Source organism: Centrocercus urophasianus, unplaced genomic scaffold, assembly GCF_019232065.1.
Source record: "Centrocercus urophasianus isolate 14NV4802_14NV808 unplaced genomic scaffold, USGS_Curo_1.0 seq_9, whole genome shotgun sequence".
In the NCBI taxonomy this organism is placed as follows: Eukaryota; Metazoa; Chordata; class Aves; order Galliformes; family Phasianidae; genus Centrocercus; species Centrocercus urophasianus.
Genome location: NW_024885532.1, coordinates 30214489 through 30235445, shown reverse-complemented (window position 1 = coordinate 30235445; position 20957 = coordinate 30214489). Strand labels below are relative to the sequence as shown.

The 20957-nt window shown below is 42.5% G+C and overlaps 1 protein-coding gene across 1 annotated transcript; it reads right to left on the bottom strand.

Annotated features, from left to right (window-relative positions):
• Positions 1-843: 843 nt before the first annotated feature.
• SLC46A3 (solute carrier family 46 member 3) lies at positions 844-12677 on the bottom strand. The gene is made up of 6 exons (XM_042839005.1): positions 12587-12677; positions 12215-12429; positions 5636-6509; positions 5135-5218; positions 2072-2228; positions 844-1256 (listed from the first exon to the last, which is right to left on the bottom strand). Exons 2-6 carry the CDS (start codon positions 12404-12406, stop codon positions 1169-1171), a joined length of 1395 nt encoding a protein of 464 aa, XP_042694939.1. The 5' UTR covers positions 12407-12429; positions 12587-12677; the 3' UTR covers positions 844-1168.
• Positions 12678-20957: the final 8280 nt, after the last annotated feature.

The following is a 20957-nucleotide window of genomic DNA, read 5'->3' as shown; positions in this document are numbered from 1 at the left end:
CCCTGGTAAGACCTCATCTGGAGTACTGCATCCAGTTCTGGGCTCCCCAGTACAAAAAAGACAAGGATCTCTTGGAAAGAGTCCAGTGGAGGGCCACGAAGATGGTGAAGGGCCTGGAGCATCTCTCCTATGAAGAAAGGCTGAGTGAACTGTGAGGGTCTGTTCAGCCTTGAAAAGTGAGCCTTGAAAAGTGAGGGTCTGTTCAGCCTTGAGAAAAGAAGACTGAGAGGGGACCTGATCCAGGTCTATAAATATCTAAGGTGTGGGGGGCAGAATGGCGAGGCCAGACTGTTTTCAGTGGTGAGTGGAGACAGGACGAGGGGAAACGGCTGGAAACTGCAGCACAGGAAGTTCTGCACAAACATGCGCAAGAACTTCTTTACAGTGAGGTGACGGAGCACTGGAACAGGCTGCCCAGGGAGGTGGTGGAGTCTCCTTCTCTGGAGATGTTCAAGACCTGCCTGGATGCCTACCTGTGTGACCTGGTGTAGGGAACCTGCTTTGGCAGGGGGGTTGGACTCGATGATCTCTGGAGGTCCCTTCCAACCCCTACGATTCTGTGATTCTGTGAAACATTCTCTGGTAACTGCAGAGAGGTAAGTCTTACAGCAGGTACAAGTCTTGCTTTCCATTCAGTTGCTTTCTGAAAGAGGTACCTTTTCGTTTAGTAATTTTAGACAGTTCTGTGGGCTTCACAGTTAAGATGGAGCTTTTAAGATGTACGCAGTGGACTGCATGCACAGCTGGCACGAGCTCCACTGGCTCCAGCAGAATTGCCAACATCCTCTGGATAAGGGACTGATAAGCTTATCTCTGTACCCCCACTTAGACTGACACAAGATGTATCATAATCTACAGCTTATATTTTCAAATTTGAGATGGGGTAAGTGGCAAAAGACAATCAGCCTACCTTACTTTTTTTCACCACGCTGAAAGCAGCATTAAAATCTCCATTGCTGGCCTATCTGCATAGTTAAGTACAGGAGATAGGTTCATTCAAGTGCTAAAAAAAGACTGGATGTAAAGTGCTATCAATTGAGTGCTTAGTGCAGCCAGTTTTAGATTTCATCCGCAACTCATGAGTTATCTCTATGGTGTCAGTATGACACAATGGCCTTTGCCACAGCACGTCAGATTAGAAAAGCCAAACAGTTGGTGACTCCTCTGTTCAACTATCAACGCTGTCTATGCTGGATACTTCTTCAGGTACAAGCAGAGCCAAGTCCTCCTCATTCCAGCTTGTGCACAGAAGCCAGCTGCAATGCACAGATAAGACAGATACTGTTAGCTGAGTATAGCGTGATGATTCAGCAGTAAAAACAAACCTGATAGTTCTGTTACAGCCATCTCCCACAGCACAAAGCCCTGGACATATCTTAATAAACAAAACCAATGATAGTACTTGTCCCTCATTAGAAAAGTTAGGCAATATCATTTCTGCTGCGTGTGAAAAATACCAACTTAGCAGGCAGACTGATTACAGACAGGAACTACTAACATTTCATCTCTCAAACAGTAACGCTGTGTGACAAACTGAAGGCTTTGGAGAGCGGTTATTCAAAGGATGGGACATCCGAGAAACTAACGATGGAAGAAAAGCAGCTTTCCAAAATTTATTATGATGATCGACAGTGGTTTTGATTGCAGGATGGAGTGATTTCGTAATTAGTATTTGTTAGCTTTTGCTCATGACAGAATGTTTTAACAGGAACCTTCTCTACCATGCAGCACTGAACCAAACTGAAACTAAAACTCTACAGCCTGGATTCCCTGCCTTCTGTCTTGTCCCCCACTGGAAAACTCATATCACTGCTATATTCCCCAGTCTCAGCTCTGCCATACTCCAAGCAGTTCCCTGCTGACAAGCCTCCGAGTATCTGCCATAGGTTTGCTATATATAACTAGTTCCTAAATTAGATGAAAAGTGAAGAAAGGGCTACACACAAAATACACCCAGTGAGTTAGAAAAAACTGAAGTTTGATAATGCATTAAACCACACAGCTTCAATTCATGCCAAAACAGAAACCACCAGTAAAAGCACTCAGAAGCACCTTCCTGATATGTACTTACCACAGTACGCCCAGTGGAATTAAACACAGGATGGCTGACAAGAGGAAGCTAAAGCCTGAAAACCATGCAACTGTAGCTGCATAGATAACATTAAAGACTGCAAGTGAAATAGTGCCAGTCAAAATTTCTAAACAGGCAATACAAGCAAACACAGCACCTGCAAAATAACAAATTGGATTGGATTACAAACAAAACAAAACCAAAACACTTTCCAAGTTTTTAAACTTGTTTCAAAAGATCTATCTGCAATATTTCAGCAAGTGTGCAAGTAACAAGCTCCTGAGTACCATATATCTTTGTTATGGAGGTGTCTTCCATGGGGACTCCTACAGAAGACTTTTTAAATGAAATTTTTTGTTGTTGCTGTTGTTGTTAGAGGAAACTACTTTTCTTTGCTATTATCCTGTCACCGCATTGCTATATTGAATCTATTTGTTACATGAAATTCAAGCTGTTCATACTCACTAACCACATTCTGCACAGCTTCATCCTTTACCCTTTTCAATTCTCCCCTCTATTCTCAGTCTCCCCTTTCTTGTTTCCTCCTTTGCTAGTCTCCATTCTTACATGTGGAAAAGGCTCTTTGCAATAAAGAGCAACAAGGACTGCTGGTTCAGCACATAACCATACCCTTCTCATTTTTTAAATGAAAGAAGCAATCTTTCACTGGCTCTGCACTACACTGTGAGGTGTTAGCCTATGCCATCTGCAGATTTTTGGACACATTTTGCCAAGCTGCGTCCATATTAATCAGACTATAAACAAAATCACAACAGGTAAGCAGAAAAGGATGGCAAGAGGCAACCTAATTCCTGCATCAAATTACTCAAGTATCCAAAGCCACAAAGAATGCCAAGAAACAACAACAGAAACATAGCACAAAGTACTTTGTACAACAGTACAAAGAGATCTTTGTTTCAGTGTCTAAAGATGTGTACTTTTTAAAATTAAAACCAACTCACAAGAATGCTTCTAGACAATATGTGCTCCTCAAAATCTGGCTGCAGCAAAACATGAGACACCAGAGACATATTTTGAGGCCTCACATGTCTCTGTGTGTGTGTTCCATTAAAGAAAGCACTTCTAGAAATAATATGTTACAGCCCTTGAGACACCTTTAAGTGGTCATGGGCATTTGTGAAGCTGGTACATTGCTCGGCATCCAAGCCTTTGTTTTTAAGTGTACTGAAGGCTGACCACTTAATGCTTATCTTTCTAAGTTATAAAGCGCGACACTGATGAAACAACAAGCGTTTATTTTCTCCATCAAAATCTTGTGAATGTAGAAGCTGCTCTACACGTCATGTTTACAAAAGGAACTGTAATATTGCATCTGCAACCCAGGGCTGCGTGATGTGGTTGCCAAGCTGCTCTCCACGTGTTTGAAAAGTCATAGCTGACAGATGAAGTCCCTGGTGACTGGAAAAACAGAAATATCACTCCCATTTTTAAGAAAGGGAGAAAGGAAGATCAGTGGAACAACAGGCCAGTGAGCCTCACCTCTGTGCCTGGGAAGATCATGGAGCAGATCCTCCTTGAAGAGATGTTAATGCACATGAGGAACAAGAGGGTAATTGGAGACAACCAGCAAGGCTTCACCAAGGGAAGGGCACGTCTGATCAAACTGGTGACCTTCTGTGATGAAGTGGTGGACAAAGGAAAGGCAACTGATGTCATCTACCTGGACCTGTGCAAGGACTTTGACATGGTCCCCACCGCACCCTTACATCTAAATTGGACAGATGTAGGTTCAAAGGGTGGACTATTTGGCGGATAAGGAATTAGTTGGAAGGTCACAACCAGAGGGCTGTGGTCAGTGGTTCTATGTTCAGGTGGAGGCCAGTGATGAGATGTGTCTCCCAGGGGCCCATCTAGGAATCAGTACTCTTTAACATTAGTGACAGATGATGGGATTGAGTACATCATCAGCAAGTCTGCTGCTGACACCAAGCTGAGCAGTGTAGTTGATATGGAGAAGGAAGGGATGCCATCCAGAAAGACCCTGATAAACTTGAAAGGTGGGACCGTGTAAACCTAATGAGGTTTAATAAAGCCAGCTGCAAATGTTGCACTCAGTAATCTCAGATAAATATACAGACTGAGAGAAGAAATCTTTGAAAGCAGCCCTGCTGAGAAGGACACAGGGGTCCTGACAGATGAAAAACATGAGCCAGCAGTGTGTGCTTGCAGCCCAGAAGGTCAACAGTATCGTGGCTGCATCAACAGAGGGGTGGCCAGTAGGGAGAGAGAGGTGACTGTCCCCCTCTATTCTGATTTCCCCCATCTCTAGGCCCACCTGGACTCTAATGTGTCAAGGTCCAGGACCCTCAACTCAGGAAGGATGAGGAGCATTTGGAAAGAGTCCAGAAGAGGACCATGAGGATGATCAGAGGGATGAAATGCCTCTCCTATGAAGACAGGATGAGGAAGATGGGCTTGTTCAGTCTGAAGAAGAGAAATCTCTGGGAAGATCTCATTATGGTCTTCCAGGACTTAAAGGCAGACTACAAACAGGAGATAAATCCATTTTTTGTACAGGTAGACAGTAATAGGACAAGGGGGAATGGTTTTAAGTTAAAGGATGGGAAATTCACATTAGATACTACAAGGAACTTTTCCACAGATAGGGTGGCGAGATGCTGGAACAGGTTGCCCAGAGATGTTGCAGATGTCCCATCCCTGGAGGTCAAAGGGGGCCCTGGGCAACCTGATCTAGAGCTTGACCTACAGCTGGCAACCCTGCCTGCAGCAGGGGGTTGGAATTTGATGATCCTTGAGGTTTCTTCCAATCCAAGCCATTCTATGATTCTGTGATCTGTATAGGTATTGAGCATTCTTCTGCTTCATATCCTCCATAATCTTTCTTTTTAGAGCAATAACTTCTTTCAAAGTCGAAACTTGCAGTAGAATCATAGAATCACCAAGGTTGGAAAATACCTCCAAACTCATCCAGCAAGCAGTCTGAAAATACCAATATATATCTGTTTGTTTAAAGGTGACCTTGGTGTGTCTCTCCTCTGAAATACAACATCACAGCATTTTTGAAAAACAAATTCCACTCACCCTGCTCACTGGGGAGAACCACTTTTGACAGCATGGATCGGAGAACAGGAACAGGCATAATGCAGAATAAAGATGGCAATCTTACTGTAAAGCAATGAATCGGTACTGAGACATGAATGTAACAGAAATCCCAGATTTTACAGACATGTTGCAAACGAACTAGATAGGTATTTTTGAGTGCTAATAGATAATAAAACGCCTAAATAGTACAAGGAGATCAATCAATCAAACCAGTTGTGCACTGAAACATAAGCATCCAAGCACAGAGGAATCCCTAAATCCACTACATGTGTATAGCACTAAAACCAAATCATAAGCCAAGTAAATTCATTCACTCTCCATACTATTTGTCTTTTGATTAAACCCTAAATCAGTATGACTCAACCTTGTATATTTTACCTCTTCAGTGTGGTGCATCCAATATCCACCACCACCACAAATCACTATAAATCACACATAAGGATTTTCTTTTATATTGTTGAGAATTGACTTTGAACTCACCTAAAAACATGAGCAGGGTTGTTTTGGCAAAGGCAGCCATGACAATTCCTCCAATGTAAGAAAATATCCCGATAAATACAATGTAAATGTCTTTGAGACATTTGGAAAAGAAGTAAACTCCCAAAAAACTGGTCAGAGAGACAGAAGTGAATGCAGCTGCTCCGTATCCAATGTACACTTCAGTCCAGCACAGTGGCTCGTCCAGTTCATACAATGTAAAAAGGGAACCCCCCCCATACATAGTAAATAAATAAGTCATAAATATAAAGAGTAACACAATGATTAAAATTCTCTTTTTAGAAGGGGCAGTTTTAAAAAGCATGTACACTCCAGAAAATGTTTCTTTCAGATATTCTTTATAAGACAATGGTGCCTGTTGCTGCAATTCAGATATGTGCACTGTGTCTTCCAGAAAAAAAATAATATAGATAATGTTAACAACGTGAAGTAGAGATGCTGTCACAAATATCCATGTAAAGCCCATTTCTCTTAAAAAGTACCCAGAAGACAGTCCTGCCAATCCAGATACAACTCCAAAAATTAAATCAACCACAGCTATTCGTTTTGTTTTCTGTTTCTCATCATGACACTGATCTGCTATATAAGCAAAGCCTCCTCCAAGCAAAGTTGCCATACTCCCAAACAGTCCCGAAATAAATGTAACAAAAAACAGGACAGAGATTGGCAAGGAGAAGTATGATATTACAGTCAGGAAAATATCTGCAATCAAAGCTCCAGTTGATGGTAAAACCAAAGACTTTTTTCGTCCCTGGTGATCCCCATTAGCTACAATGATAAAAGCAACTATCAGGCTGGGAACTGCCCCCGTTAAGTCCAGCTGCATGTTAAAAAGAGAAGTCTTTTCTTGAACTCCCTGCAAAGAGAAAATCAGAAATAATGGTAAACACCATAATATACTGAAAAAAATAATAATATATATATATATATACATATATATGTATATATATGATATATAATCATGTACTTTATATACTTATGCCATAATAAGCATGCAGCATAACATTTATCATAAAACAGTATTTGTTTACATATTATAAAATATGTTATTGTAAAATATACAGTATCATCTTCCGAGATTATATGATCTCATATAATACTGTATTATGCTGTAATCAAATACAGCATAGTAGTATATATCATAACACATACATTATACCAGATAATAATACAAAGAAATTGCATTTTTCAAAGACACGCCTTTGTAATTCTGTTTCCAGTACCTCTCCAACATCCCTTGTTGCATTAGACCCCAGAACCAGAACTTGTTTGTTAAGATATGCTCTCACAAGTACTCTTGACACAGCAGTTTCAATGAAGACAAAACAACAATTCTTTGCTACGTTCATTTACAAGAGCTGGTGTTCTTACTGTAGGCACCTCCTTCAATACAGAGCACTGCCAAAGGATACTGGGCCCATTTTAATCCTTCAGAAATCATTAGTAGAACAATCTTTGATTGAGAAGCACAGCCCAGGCTCTCTACTCACAGGAGATCTTTTTTTTCCTCCCTAAATAATCCTGGTGGGAGGGTCACAAAGAAGCAATTCACTGACCAGCACATTCTGCAAGTGAATAGGGCAGCGTTTGCTGCTGACATCCCAATGTGCAGTGTTATGAGTAGCAACAGCACACAGATGTGAAATAGTTCACATTCTATACACATGGGTCAATATAATTTTTAATACTAACTCCTTACTGACAAGTTCTGGGTTCAGAAACTGTCCAAATCAGTGATATCTCTGTTGATAAGCCACAGCAGGTATTCTCATAAGGAATAGTAGCTAACGCTGTAAACGAACATCACAGGAAAAAATGTCTTGGTTCTTTTAAAAAGAAGTTTAAAAATCAAATACAGTTTATAGTTAATAGAATATTAATGTTTGTAAAGAAAAGAACTCAAGAGCTAATAGGAAAAAATATTTTGCACATTAATGAAGCTGGCTGCTAAGCGATGGTGTGCAGCAAGCTGATTTGGATCTGGCTTTTAACAGATTTATGCAGGCTGAAGAAACAGCAGTCCCAGCAGCCCTTTCAAAGAGAACAACCTGTCCAGATAAAAGAGCAGCAGCAGAGAAGGTGGTAACTGCATTCACACAAACCCTTCCTACAGGATCATCTCACAAAACAGACTTTCAAACATAGAGCGTAACTCTGAAAGCAGATCCCTGAGGCATCAGACAGAGCCCTGTCTATGGGTATGGCAGTGCAGCAGGAAGCCAGGCAACCTGGAGCATAAAGCTGTAGAAAAGGACTTAATGTGAGAGGAGAATGGCAGCAAGACTGGCAAGGGATGGGAAATTATCTGGTCTGAAACGACACTGCCAACGGGAAAGGAAGCAACTCAGCCCACAGACAAACAGGCACAGCAAACAAAGCACAGCAAATAAAGCACTAATAACTCCAGGGCATTTGTAGCTGCATTTGTAGAGCATGAAAACACCTTTCTGCAACAGGCTGTGCTATTTGTGCCATTTATAACACCTGTTGCAGGCGTTGTTCTTTACAAGTGTCAGGTTCTAAGTCAATGACCACCATAGAAAAGTACACAGGTAATACACTGGAAATCAAACTAAATATTATTACTATTTATGTTCTCAGTCTGCATTAAACATGCATTGCAGATGTTACTGCTGAAATACACAGATATATGAACTTGGAAGAAACCAGCAAAGGTTTGGGTCTCATTGTTTTGGAAGCAGGTGTACAACATAAGGAATGTGGCTATAAATTCGGATTCCCTTCCAGTACCTAAAGGGAGCCCAAAAACAGAAGGGGAGTCAACTCTTTAAAAGGGTAGATAACAGCAGGACAAGAGGGAACAGTTTTAAGTTGAAGAAGGGAAGATTTAGGTTGGATGTCAGGGGGAAGTTCTTTACAGAATGGTGAGGTACTGGAACAGGCTGCCCAGAGAGGCTGTGGATGCCCTGAGCCTGGAGGTGTTCAAGGCCAGGTTGGATGGGGCCCTGGGCAGCCTGGTCTGGTATTAAATGGGGAGGTTGGTCCCTGCATGTGGCAGGGAGGTTGGAGCTTCATGATCCTTGAGGTCCCTTCCAAGCTGGGCCATTCTGTGATTCTATAGTATGATTCTATGATACCCCAAATGACTGTAACCCTACTGCCACAAATGACCTGCTGCCTACTGACCAGACAACTAAAGAAGTACAGAAAAACTCATTTAGAGTGAAAGTCCCCCTTTGTGTTGTTATAAACTCATCAGAAATCGATACAGAAAACAACTGGTCAAACCCTCAGCTGCTTTATAATCATGTAGCTACAAAGACTCACTCATCATGTAACTACACACACTCAAAAACAAAGCTCTAGCTTTCTAATCTGTGAATTTGCTCTACTCTGAGACAAATGCTTATGCTGGACAGAAGTAATGCCCAAAAACACAGATTACAAAATGGAAAGAATGACAGTGAAGAAATGATTCACATGCATACGGATCAAATTAAGAGGGAAGTCTTTTGCCTGAGGCTACAATGTAGAGCATACGACAAACAGGCTCACAAAATCACAAATATTACTGACAAAAGGAAAACGCATGTGCCCTGAACGATAAGCAGTGTTTAATTAATAACATAGCTCCTCCTGAGCTACAAAAACGATTATTCAAACCAGGGATCAGAAGGCTCTGTGTATTTGAGTTACTTTGAAATTCATTTTTATTTATCTCAAAATTGCTACAACAAATGCAAATCCAGGAAATAATTAATCCACATGCTGCCTAGACTATCCATTTTGAAATACAGTCTGTTTTTTTTTGTAGACCTCAAGTGATTTTATCTTCTTTTAGTTTCTTCTTACATTTCAATTTGAAATAAATGAGATCAGTAAGAAGCTTCTCCATCCCAAGAACTGAAGGGCTTAACACTAACTCAATCTATAGAAGAGGTTTTCCTCTAAGAGTTGACACCAAACACCCCTGACAGTAGAATTTACTGTACCTATGTATATAACTCAGAGTGACCTTGGAAAATCCCAAACACCTACTTCTATCATCAGGAAAAGGCCTGGGACTGTATTACTGGATCTACTCTTTTCATCATACACGGGGCTACAGCTCAGCACAGACACCACTGAAATTTATAGCTGATTTTGAGTTCTACATCAGTATACGATGGGAACGAGCATGGTACAAAAATACGGGCTAGACAGACAGACTACAGCATGACTGTTCAATAATTCATGGCCTGTGGGCTACCATCGAAATGGAGGGAATGGAACTTTGTCAAGAAAGGGAAACAAGTTCTACTGGCCATGACTCAGATAACGTCTCGAAGGACTCCTACTCTCAAATATCAAAACTTCTGTATGTAGGAAACACAGTTGGCTTCCTTTATGCCAAAAATCCTGTAGCTTGCAAATCCACTGTCACCTCAATCAATGCTGCTGTGTAAATTTCAGCACTCTGCTTCAGTCTTTTGCCAAAACATACATCAAGTGTTAAATCTTGGAGTGTATGTGGTCACAATTGGAAGCTTGAGTTGTATTTGGGAAGCTTCTAGCAAATGCAAAGTACAGAAATGTTGGTAGGTTTTCTGATGGACTCTGCAATTGGAACTACCAAGCACCACATCTAATTCTAATAGCTGCCTTTTCCATTGACACATGACACTGTACGATAAAATGCCCACAGTTACAAACAAGGAGCTAATAATAAAAAAAAGGCTTTGGGGGAGGAACACAAAAGCATATTTGTAACAATAATTGGTTATGATCTCCAGATCAGTTCCAATGGATGGCATATATTACCTTCCTTTGCTGTCTGGGCTGTTTTCTGGGCATTCTGGACTAGAATTCTATTTACCTCTTTATCTTCAAATTCTTCCTTCTCCTGCCCTATGAAGAGGAAGAACCTACTTCATGCTAAAAATTCTGAACATTTCTTATTTTCAACAGAAGCACAAGCCATTAAAGATTTTATTTTATATCTGACAAATGAGGTTGATACGCTCCAATGTTCAGTTCTTCACATAAGCAGGTTGTCACAGATTCCAACCTTGGATGTGACCAAAATCTTCAAGTGCCACCTGTTTTTCTGCAGCATCAAGGAATACCAACAGTAAGCTTCCATTCACTCTATTTTCTGTGTAACTTAACCCCATTTTCTGCACAATTTACAGTCCAGGCATCTACTTCTCTCACTTTACCATGCAGAGTCAGATTCCACTTAACCCAATCCAAGCTTCAGTTGCTGTTATCAAGGATGACTTTGCTGCACTTCTTCTGTAAATATATTCTTATTGCCATCCCCATATTAGATACTGCAATCATGTGAATACAGAGTATGTTAGAGGAATTCACTGCTTCAGAAAAAGTTACAAACTAAAATAATAATAATAATAAAAAAAAAAAAAAGATGAGCCTTCTGTTGAACCAGCACTCTGATCGAATCCAAACTGTAACCTCTAACTGTAGTAACTGCTAAATACAACACACTGGGGAAACAGTGGGAACAGAGTGGAAAGAGACAGTAGGGAGGTGGTGGAGTCACAGCTGCTGGAGGTGCTCAAGGAAAGAGAAGACCTGCCATTTAGGGACATGGTCAGTGGGCATGGTGATGATGGGTTAACGGTTGGGCTAACTGATCTTAGTGGCCTCTTCCAACTTAATGACTCCATGGTTCTCTGAAAGCAAAAATGGAGCATAATCAACTCTTCTCTTGACACCCCACATCAGTTCCGCTGATGTGTAGCATTAAAACTGCTCTGAAGTACCACTGCAGAGGTTTCAATCAGCACCCAGCTACACAGCATACCAGGAAAAAGCGCAACAAATGGTACTGACCATGGATCATCACGCCATCTTTGTATTTCAACAAGGTAGATGAGCAGTGTTCTGTGAATGGTAGATCTGATGTTTTATATATGTAGGACAATTGTCAAACTTTATGTACAAAGAGCACTCCAAATCACAGAGACACCACTGATAGTGAATAAACACATGGAAGGAGAGCTTGCAGCTGTAACCCTTTGTTACGGGAGGCCAATGTCAACTTGGGCCCAATCCAAGATGATTTTCAACCAGTAAAAGATGATCGAAAGATTAGAGGATGAATTTATCTCAGCGTCTTCCTGGAGAAAATTCATAGAAGCATGGAACTGTTAGAGTTGGAAGGGACCCTTAAAGGCCATTTAATCCAATTCCCTGCACTGAACAGGCCACCGAGAGCTAGATCAGGTGCTCACAGCCCCATCTCTGACCCTGAACGCCTCCATGGATGGGGCTCCACCCATCAGAACTCAGGGCAACCTGTGCCAGTGCCACCCTTATTGCAAAACTTCTCCCTTACACACCTTATATCCCCACAGACTTCTCTGGGATCTTTCTTCCCGGCCTCTTTCAGCCTTTCATTGTCCTGAAAGCATGACAACTACGTCCAGTGCAACACTTAGAGCAAGTTGGCAGCAAAGTGACAGCAGTTTAGGAAACTACTACATATTCTACCTATAAAAGGTTAAATAAGATAAAAGAGAGAACGACTTGCTCAGTACCTACAGGCTGAAGGTTTTATCGCCTGTATTTCCAGCTGCCTTTTTTCCTTGCTCTTACCTTCTGCATGACATAAGTTGGGCTGCTCTTGTTTCGCACACAGTGACTGCTGTTGTCGCTGCTGATGGCGGTGGAGTTGTACTCCTCTTCCCACAGCTTTCGGTAAATGAACTGCTGCACCACCGGGCCCGTCAGGGAACTTGCGAATACGTAGACGAAAATGACCGGCTCCACGAGCAAAACCTTCCTCATTTCTGGATCCTACCTTTAACTCGCTTCAGCAGAAAAAAGAAAACGTCATAACGATCGCTCGGACGAAAGGAAACCGCCACCCAACCTGCAGGAGGAAGGACTGCGGCACCCAACCCCCCGCCCGCCTCAGCGCCTCCTCCTCCCTATCCCCGCCGGTCACCCCTACCCTCGGCGCCGTACCTCAGCCGGCCCGCTCCCCACCCCGTCCCGCCAGAGGTCACGCCTCGCCGTGTTTATGTCCGCACTGCGCGACACCGAGGGCCGGGCGGCGAGGGCGGCTCTCCAGCGGCGCGGTCCCGCCCCTCGGCCGGGAGGAAGGAGGCGGGCGGCGCGGGGCGGCGCGGCTGTGCTCGCTGTTCCTCTGCGCGGCTTCCCATCTGCAGCCGATTAAGGGGTGATTTTAGTGTAGAGACTCTACTACGGCTTTTCCCCGTTCACGCTCTTGGCAGGGTTTTGTTGCCGGCAGTTTGTCTCAGGGCCGTGCGTCTCACTTGCCCGCAGTCCGGCGTGGTTGCTGCCAAGGTGGGGTGGACTTTGTCTTCTGGCAGCGCTGCCCCGGCCCGTGCTTTGGCACTGCGCAAGAGGTGATGGTGGTGCAGATCTGCCGTTGTGCTGCCCGGCTGGGGCTGTACCCACCGTGGTGAAAGACAGCATAGGCTCCACATGCAGTGCTGCACCCAGGCCTGGGGGTCGGGCACAAGAAGGGTACAGAGCTGCTGGAGTGGGTCCAGAGAGGGCCAGGAGGGTGATAGAGAGCTGGAGCACCTCTCCTGTGAAGACAGGCTCAGGGAGATGGGGCTGTTCAGCTTGGAGGATGGAAGGCTCTGGAGAGACCTCAATGCGGCCTTCCAGGACTTCAGGAGAGCTTATAAACAGGAGGGGGACTGACTTTTTACAGGGTCTGATAGCGATAAGACAAGGGGAAATGGCTTTAAACTAAAAGAGTGGAGATTTAGGTTGGATGTCAGGAGAAAGTTCTTCACTCAGATGGAGGTGAGGCCAGAGAGCTGTGGGTGCCCCATCCCTGCAGGTGCTCAAGGCTGGGCTGGATGGGACTCTGAGCATTCTGAGCTGCTGGGAAGCATCCCTGTCCTCAGCAGGTGTTGGGGCCGGGTGGGCTGTAAGCTCCCTTCCAACACAAGTCATTTTGTGATCCCATGATCCGAGCATTCTATGGGTCTACATGCACAAGGGATGGAGCATGCCTTTGCATCAGAGCTATCACACCTCAGGGTGCGTTTCTTGTACAACCAATACATCTATGGCAGAAGCCCTGCTGTATCACCCCTGATAGCAGCTGCTTGCTGCAGTGCAGACACTACTTTCCCTTGCGTTGAGGTGGGGTGCTCTGGAACTGGCACAGCAGTGCCCCTGCTCTCCTCATACTCCTCCCTGCGCCATGACACAAAGAGATGATTTTAACCTTCCCACAAGTGTGGTACAACAAGGACAGGAAACAGAGAGCAGAAGAAAAGGGCCACCTTTCAATCTTCGTACTTCTCATCAATCACAAATATTGCAGAAAACCTTATTATCTAAAAATAAAAAAGATTAATAATAATAACAAATTAAAGCTTCCCAGAAGTAGTTTTTCTCTTAAAGCAGGAAGCACCTATAGTTCAATAATTTCACAAATTTTCAGTTCCTTCATAAGCTTATTTAGCACCAGCAATGTGTGTCATATGATCTCTGAATGTGTTTCACTACCATGTGACACACACCAGTCAGCCCCAAATTTGGGAGCCACTGTGGCCTGTCATACCCCTCAGTATAGGATCAACACAAAGGTTCAGTGGCCATGGTCTCCTAATGGTGAGCACATTTGGTATGGCACATGGGCTTGTTGACAGACAGTAACACACAGTTCTGGCCTGAGCTCAGCTCTACAGAGTGTTGTCCTTCTCTCTTCATCCAGGTCCATAGTCCAGTTTGTCCTGTAGCAGTATTTTGATACAAGATAAAGCAAAAGTGATCGTGTGAGGGTTGTAGGCCAATGGGCTGCCGGATGAGCAGGGCAGTTCAGGTCACCCAGCCAGCAGGTAACATCACTTTGGATGGAGTGAAGGAGGGATTTTAAGCCTATGGGAGCTTTCTGTTGTTCCACAGAAGAAGCTCCGAGCCCCAGCAGGTTTCTTGCTAGGTCCAGTTTGTCATTCACAGGCATGCATGGTGCAAGTATAACTCATTCTAGTGAGCAGTCTCTTTGGGATAGTCTGCCTAGTGCCAAAGAGGAGAGCCTCTCCCCAGTCACCAGGAGTCTTGGAGGACTGAAGGTGTGTGTGTACTCACTGGGGAGATCAAGTCTTCTAGGAGCACTTGCTAAGCTTTCAGTCAGACAATATTAAAACCAAACTTTACCAGTCTTTGAAGGTGATATGTCACCTGGGTGTCAGGGCATGGAAAACATTGCCATGAGGTTTTGAACCATTCTCATTTCAGGCAGAAATATGTTAGAGACGTGCTTAATGAAGTTCAAAGTTCAGAACGTTAGGAGCTGTTTCAGAGATCAGCACTGGTCAAAGGGCAAAGACAGTCAGAGGCAAAAGTCGTTACTGAAAGCCATCTGCGCTTCAGGGGATTGTGCTTGGCTTCTGTGGCAAGATCCTGGCATTTGAGGATTGCTGGGGTGACATTCCCAGATTATTTTGTTTCTGGAAAAAAAGGCAATTTTAATGTTATATGTATATTTCTCAAAATCAATAATATAATAAATGTATTTTTTATCAAGTTCTTACAATGATTATCTGGAAACATTTGATGGATCTGGATTAACTCATTCGTTGAACTTTTCTTTTTTGGCTGAAAAAATTATTAGTGATTTAATTGATTTACTGCCATTTAAAATGTGATTTTAATTGCCTTCTAAGAAGTTCAGTACTTCTTTAAATTGAGGTGGCTTTGATTTTCCACATCAGCTACCTACAGAGACTGTGGAGAACCTCCATACATCATTTGCAGATGGCTGAATGATATTAAAGAGTACTAATACTCAGCTGGAGTTTTCAAGGCTATCTTGAGCATAAATGAAGAAAAAGAAAAAGAAAGAAAAAAAGCACGTTTTCTTCACAGTTCTATACAAAACTCAGCTCTGCAGATGCCTTGAATAACTTGCATCATGGCCACTAGCATGAGTGGAGATCTGTGGTGGAAGTTCTCCAAATAATACCACTATGGAAAAGGAGAAGGGAATAAGCTGTGTGATTCTGCAGAGACGTGTCTGGTTTTAGATGCCACTGTTCTTTTTGTTTTCATTACAACACTGTTGACTGACGGAGCTTGAATGCAAACCCTGACAACAGAGAGTTGTAATGGAGATTTAAATATCAGGCTGAAAGAAAGCATGATAAGGAAAGTTTGTGCAAAACACACGTCTGAAATACCTCGTTGTTTTATTAATTATTATTATTATTATTAAAGCAATGAAAGACTGTTATTACCATATCCAACCCAGAGGAAACCCTTGCCTGTTTCATGTCTCTAATTTTCATTCAGTGCAGATCATCACAAATTTTAAGAGTTAAGACCAAAAATTAGCATCTCTGATCTTTGACTGCGATCTTTGACTACCAGTGGTTCCTGCCACAGCAGCTGGTCCTGACCTGCAGCCCAAGCAGAGCAGAGGGGCTGCCATCTTCACCCCATCTCCTCCCATAGCCAGCTGGATCCATCCACAGTGCGTTTGGTTTTTGTCTCCCCTGTCCCTGCAGGGTAACTTAAAGGCACAAGTGATCATAAATAATGACATTTTTGTCTTTATTTGCAGTCTAGAATATCTGAAACAATGTGATTAAGTTCACGTGGTGAACTTAAGGATAAGATGGAAAGATAATATATGTGGGTGAGGACAGACTGCTGACAACCAAGGTGTTGTTATGAACTCCTCTGTCACACACTGAGCACTAAGGCTGACCGGGTTTCCACATCATACAGTTGCTATGTTGAAAAGTTGTACTTGTTTCAGTCCTCAGACACTGGTAAAACATGGAGATATATTTGTTTTATCTGAATCAGATGGTCTTAGCAGAACCAGTGTTCTTTCTAGCCTGTCATTCGTGCACACCAAAGAATGGCAGCCATCTCCAAACTGCGGTTTAATCAGTATTTTTGTGTCTCAGGAACTTCCCCTCTCACATTCAAGTCCCCAGTGCTTATCGCTGATTGTGCCAAACCTCAGATTTAGGTTTTGGTGTTCAAAGCCCTTCACTCCAGAGGCTTTTTAGTTTAGTTAACTTGTTGCAGAAGATCCTGGTGTGTGTGGATGGGTCCTTTGTGCCTTCCTCCAGTCCAAAGCAAAGATGCTTGGGGCTGTGAAGCTATGGGGGGCTTCCAGGCACCTCAGTGCTTTCAAATTGCAGCTTCTTGGTTCTGCTTGTGGTTGGTTGGTTTGTTTGTTTGTCTTCCTATGTTGTGTTCAGTGACATTGCCTAGACATACTGTTCCTTTTCACTATAAATATGTAAGTTGCGTAATAAGGAATTTCTCCATTTCAGCATCATCTTACTGTGCAAAACCACATTTAAAAATAAACAGCGTTAGTGCTGTCTTGTGTGTCACTCCATGTCCCCTCCCTGCTAAGCAGTTTATTGGGTGAGGATGATCAGCAGCCAGTGGTGTTCCTGGTTAGCATGAATCAGCAAAGTGAGTCTCACTTTTGGCTTTATTTCACTTCACCTATTTACAGGAATGGACATCCTGCTTGCAAGAATCTTTAAATCTGCAATATTGGGTCCCTTTGCCTTTCTTCTTCTCTTTATTGTTTTTTTTTTAATTATTTTTAAACATGTAAACAGTGCCAACAATACCTTAAAATGAGGAACTGAAAGTAGGTGGTAGAAACAAGGCTGCAGTTTGTGCAGTTGAGTCACCCATGTGCTGCAGAAGGCCATTAAGTTTTATCTGTCCTTGTCAAAACATATTCTAAATTACCTTTGAGTTGTTTCTTGTTTCCTGATGTAAGCAGAGGCTGATTAAGGAGAATGCCTCAGAGTCTTCATCTCCTGTACTCTGCAGGTATTCCAGCTTGAGAAAAGTGTTTTTCACTCCTAGCAAAGCTGTGGGACTGGCCAGCTGCATTCCTTCTTCATAGAACAGGCCTTATCATCTGCCTTCTCCCTCAAGAGAGGCACAAAAATCCAGTCTTAGCCGTCATGAGAAGTGAAGTTCTTTTACAGTACTGAAAACTATTTATTTGCAAAGGTAAACAAGAGATAGAGCAGCTCCATTCCTTTGCAACTGGGCTACTTACAGCTGGGAGGCACTCATTACCTGGTTTAATCATGTGATGATTAAGTTTAAGCATACACTAAGCAAGTTCTTTGGGGACCTATTAATCACAGCAGCCTAACCAAGACAGGTGCAGCTCCAGGTTCAAAAAGTTTATGAACTGCTGGTTCCTAGAAGCAGAGAAGGAACACCGAGAACCATCAGGACACTGTTTGGGTTTATAGCCTGTTTCCTAAGCAGCTGTTGTTATCCAGTGTCAAAGAGTGGAAATTGAACCAGAAAGCCTTCTGTTTTCTTGGTATGGCCATACTTATTTTGTGTCAGAATTTTTTCCCTGAGGACAGGTCTGTAGCTGAAGTGGCTCTGACACGGGACAGAGTGACCAAGTAAGTCATCTTGTGGAACACAGCTGGAAAATCAGCCTTCAAAGAGCACTGTGTCCTGCTCAGGAAACAAGTTTGTTATTTCATACCTTTCTTTTTGTTTCATTCCAGCAGCTATTCTTGTTTTCACCAAAATCCATGCACTCACCCATCACCAGAGGGCAAGAAGAGATGATTTTCTATGACTTTGTCAGTATGTCTCTCTGAGGTGCCAGCTGCCTCCAGGAAGGGCCAGAAACCCCATGCAGATCAGTGCTTTGGCTGTAAATGTGCTAGCATAAGCTGCTGTGAGATGCTGCCAAGCCTCCTATCCTGTTCTTGCTTGAGGCCAAGAGCAGATGTAGGGAAGAATGAAAAAAGGGACAAGTGCAACTGGTAACTTCTCTCAAACTCCAGAACCTTGCACCCGAGAGGTTTTACAGAAGAGATGTTATTTTAGGCATAGCTGAAGGTGGTTGTCATCTTCCAGGAATCCTAAAACATCTCACAGCATGTGCCTTTCAAGCTGAGGTAGAATATGAATGGGAAATCTCCCATTGTTTATTCAATTTTACATATTAACATGGAGCTCTTTAAATTGGGGAATTTGTTACAATAGGAGGCAGTGTATTTTTAAGATGTGGTTTGTGGTGGGGAAACTGCAAAGCAGCTATGTCATGCTTTTACAAAACAGAGCTGATGACAGTGTGCATTACGGTGTGTCTGTAAATGCACTGTTCATCGCTGCGCTGTCTGCTCCTCGTGACTGTGTTTGCACCTCACACATTGACTGCTTAATGTGAAAAAGAATTGCTAGCAAAGCACTTAGTTTTATTGCAAAATTTATGTGGTTCTTGAAAAACAACCAAGAAAAACAGCTCTTGCAGCTGTTCTGGTCACATTACTTCTCTTCTGCTCTGACCATCTCTCTTTGGCTGAGGTTTTGCAATGACCTCAGCAGCTCCTGGCCCTCTGGCCTGCCTGTGAGCTGGGGATACCTGCTGGTTTTCCCATGCTCGATTCCCAGCACTGATACTTTGCTGAAGAAGTTAGACTCCCTTCTACAGCAGTTTCCAGCTGTTTGCAGATGTGTCATGTGAACGAAGTGTGGGAAAACAGAAAGGAGGCAGAAACCCAAGCTGAGCTGTCCCCAGCAGGTCTAGCTGCTCCCTACAGATGCTCTGTCTTTACTTTCACTGTCATTTTGTACCTGTTTCACTTTGTCCTGCTCCACCCTCACATGCTATTTCACGCATGTGGTGGCTAGTGATTAGGTCTCAATATTGAAGAGGTTGTCCTTTTCCATGCCTTTTCTTTTTATAATTTCTGAATTTATTCTAGTTTATGTTGAGAGAAACAACTTCATGAGAGTGAATATTGGAGCCCAAACTTGTACACATTCCCTAGGACAACAGAAGAAAAGTTCATCTTTCAAAATGGAACGTTTCTGTTATTTTGAGAGCAGAAAGATAATAGTGAAGACACTACTAGATGTCTTCGGTAATTCAAAGAGAATCATGAAAGTGATAATTTCACACAGTGTTTTCCAATGTAAATAATGTTCATCTCAGAAAAAGTCAGGATATGAGAGAGCAAATACTTGAAAGACTCCCTTTTTTCCCCTCTTCTCTGATTTAAGACTTTCTCAGGACTGGACAACAGCATCACTGGATGCATTACTATATTTTATTTAAAAAAAAAGCAAAACACAAAGCACTAAACATCTGAAAATAGAGGTAAGCAGAGCTCACTTAGAAATACCATAGCTCAAAATTTGTTTTTATATTGCCTGCTTCCCAACTGTGACTTTTGTTTAGTCTTTAAATGACTGTACAGGCAGTGCTGGGGGGGCACCAGCCTTTGCCCAGCTCTGTCTTCAGTGCTCTGTAGTGCTCTGCCAGCTCCTGTGGACACAGCTCTGGTGTGAGCAGCTCATGTCAGACTGGCAGGAGTTGATCCTGACTTTGGCATATGCAGAAGGTATCAACAATGATTATAAGTACTACAAATAGAGTTCTGTTTATTAACTCATGAAAATCTCTGTACTTTTCCCTTAATTTGGCTGTAGAAAATATCCTGGGAAATAAATAATTGCTTGAAAAATTACTGTTTTTCTATAGTTTATAATTTTAAAAACAGCTTCGGAAGGATTTTTTTTTTCCTCAAATACATCCATAATGGTATATTTCTGTTATGTATTTGAGTGTCAAAAACATCCCTGACCTACGTCCTACAGAATGTAACAGGAATTACATATAGGCCCAGAACTTGTCTATATTCGTTGTGAATTTTATTTATTTATTTATTATTTTTGCTGTATTGGGCAACATAGGCAAAGATTAGGAGGTTGTGGGTGCCCCATCCCTGCAGGATTTGAGGCCAGGTTGGATGGGTCCTGGACAACCTGATCTGATGCCTGATTTAGTGGTTGGCAATCCTTCCCAAGGCAAGCGTGGAAACTAGATGATCTTTGAGGTCTCTTGCAGCACAAGCCATTCAGTGATTCTGTGATAAGAATGTATAAGTTATTAATTGGTTTACTGTGAGAATCATGCAGAAAAGTATCTTAATTTATAATATCTCCTCTCCACACTCACGAGGACATAAAAGCTGTTCAGAAGAGACAGCTGACAAAACTTAAGGAGAAAACTTAAGGAGAGAAGAGCATTTGGACCTGGTAGGTATAAATCAAATTTGTCAGTGCATGCTCAGTAAGCTGACACTATTAATCGCATCTGTAGCGAGCACATCAGAATTCTGCATTCTCTGACTAAAATTTGGTACTGGCATTTTAACTAATTTGCACTACGTGATTCTGCGTTCTTCCTAAGACTGACATTATTTACCTGTCTTTGAAGAGTTGCTGAAATGAATGTATAGCTTCAAGCCTAATTTAGCGGAGAGGAACAACATACATTTTTTTGATAATTAAGTATCCTGGAATTACTGATGAAAGACTGATTAAA

Excerpts from the sequence above, each read along its gene's own strand:
- SLC46A3 (XM_042839005.1), bottom strand. The coding sequence starts at position 12,406 with ATGAGGAAGGTTTTGCTCGTGGAGCCGGTCATTTTCGTCTACGTATTC. Across the intron at positions 6,510-12,214 it reads CAACTTATGTCATGCAGAAG|GGAGTTCAAGAAAAGACTTC; the intron begins GTAAGAGCAAGG and ends TTCTCTTTGCAG. Across the intron at positions 2,229-5,134 it reads GGTTCTCCCCAGTGAGCAGG|GTGCTGTGTTTGCTTGTATT; the intron begins GTGAGTGGAATT and ends GTTATTTTGCAG.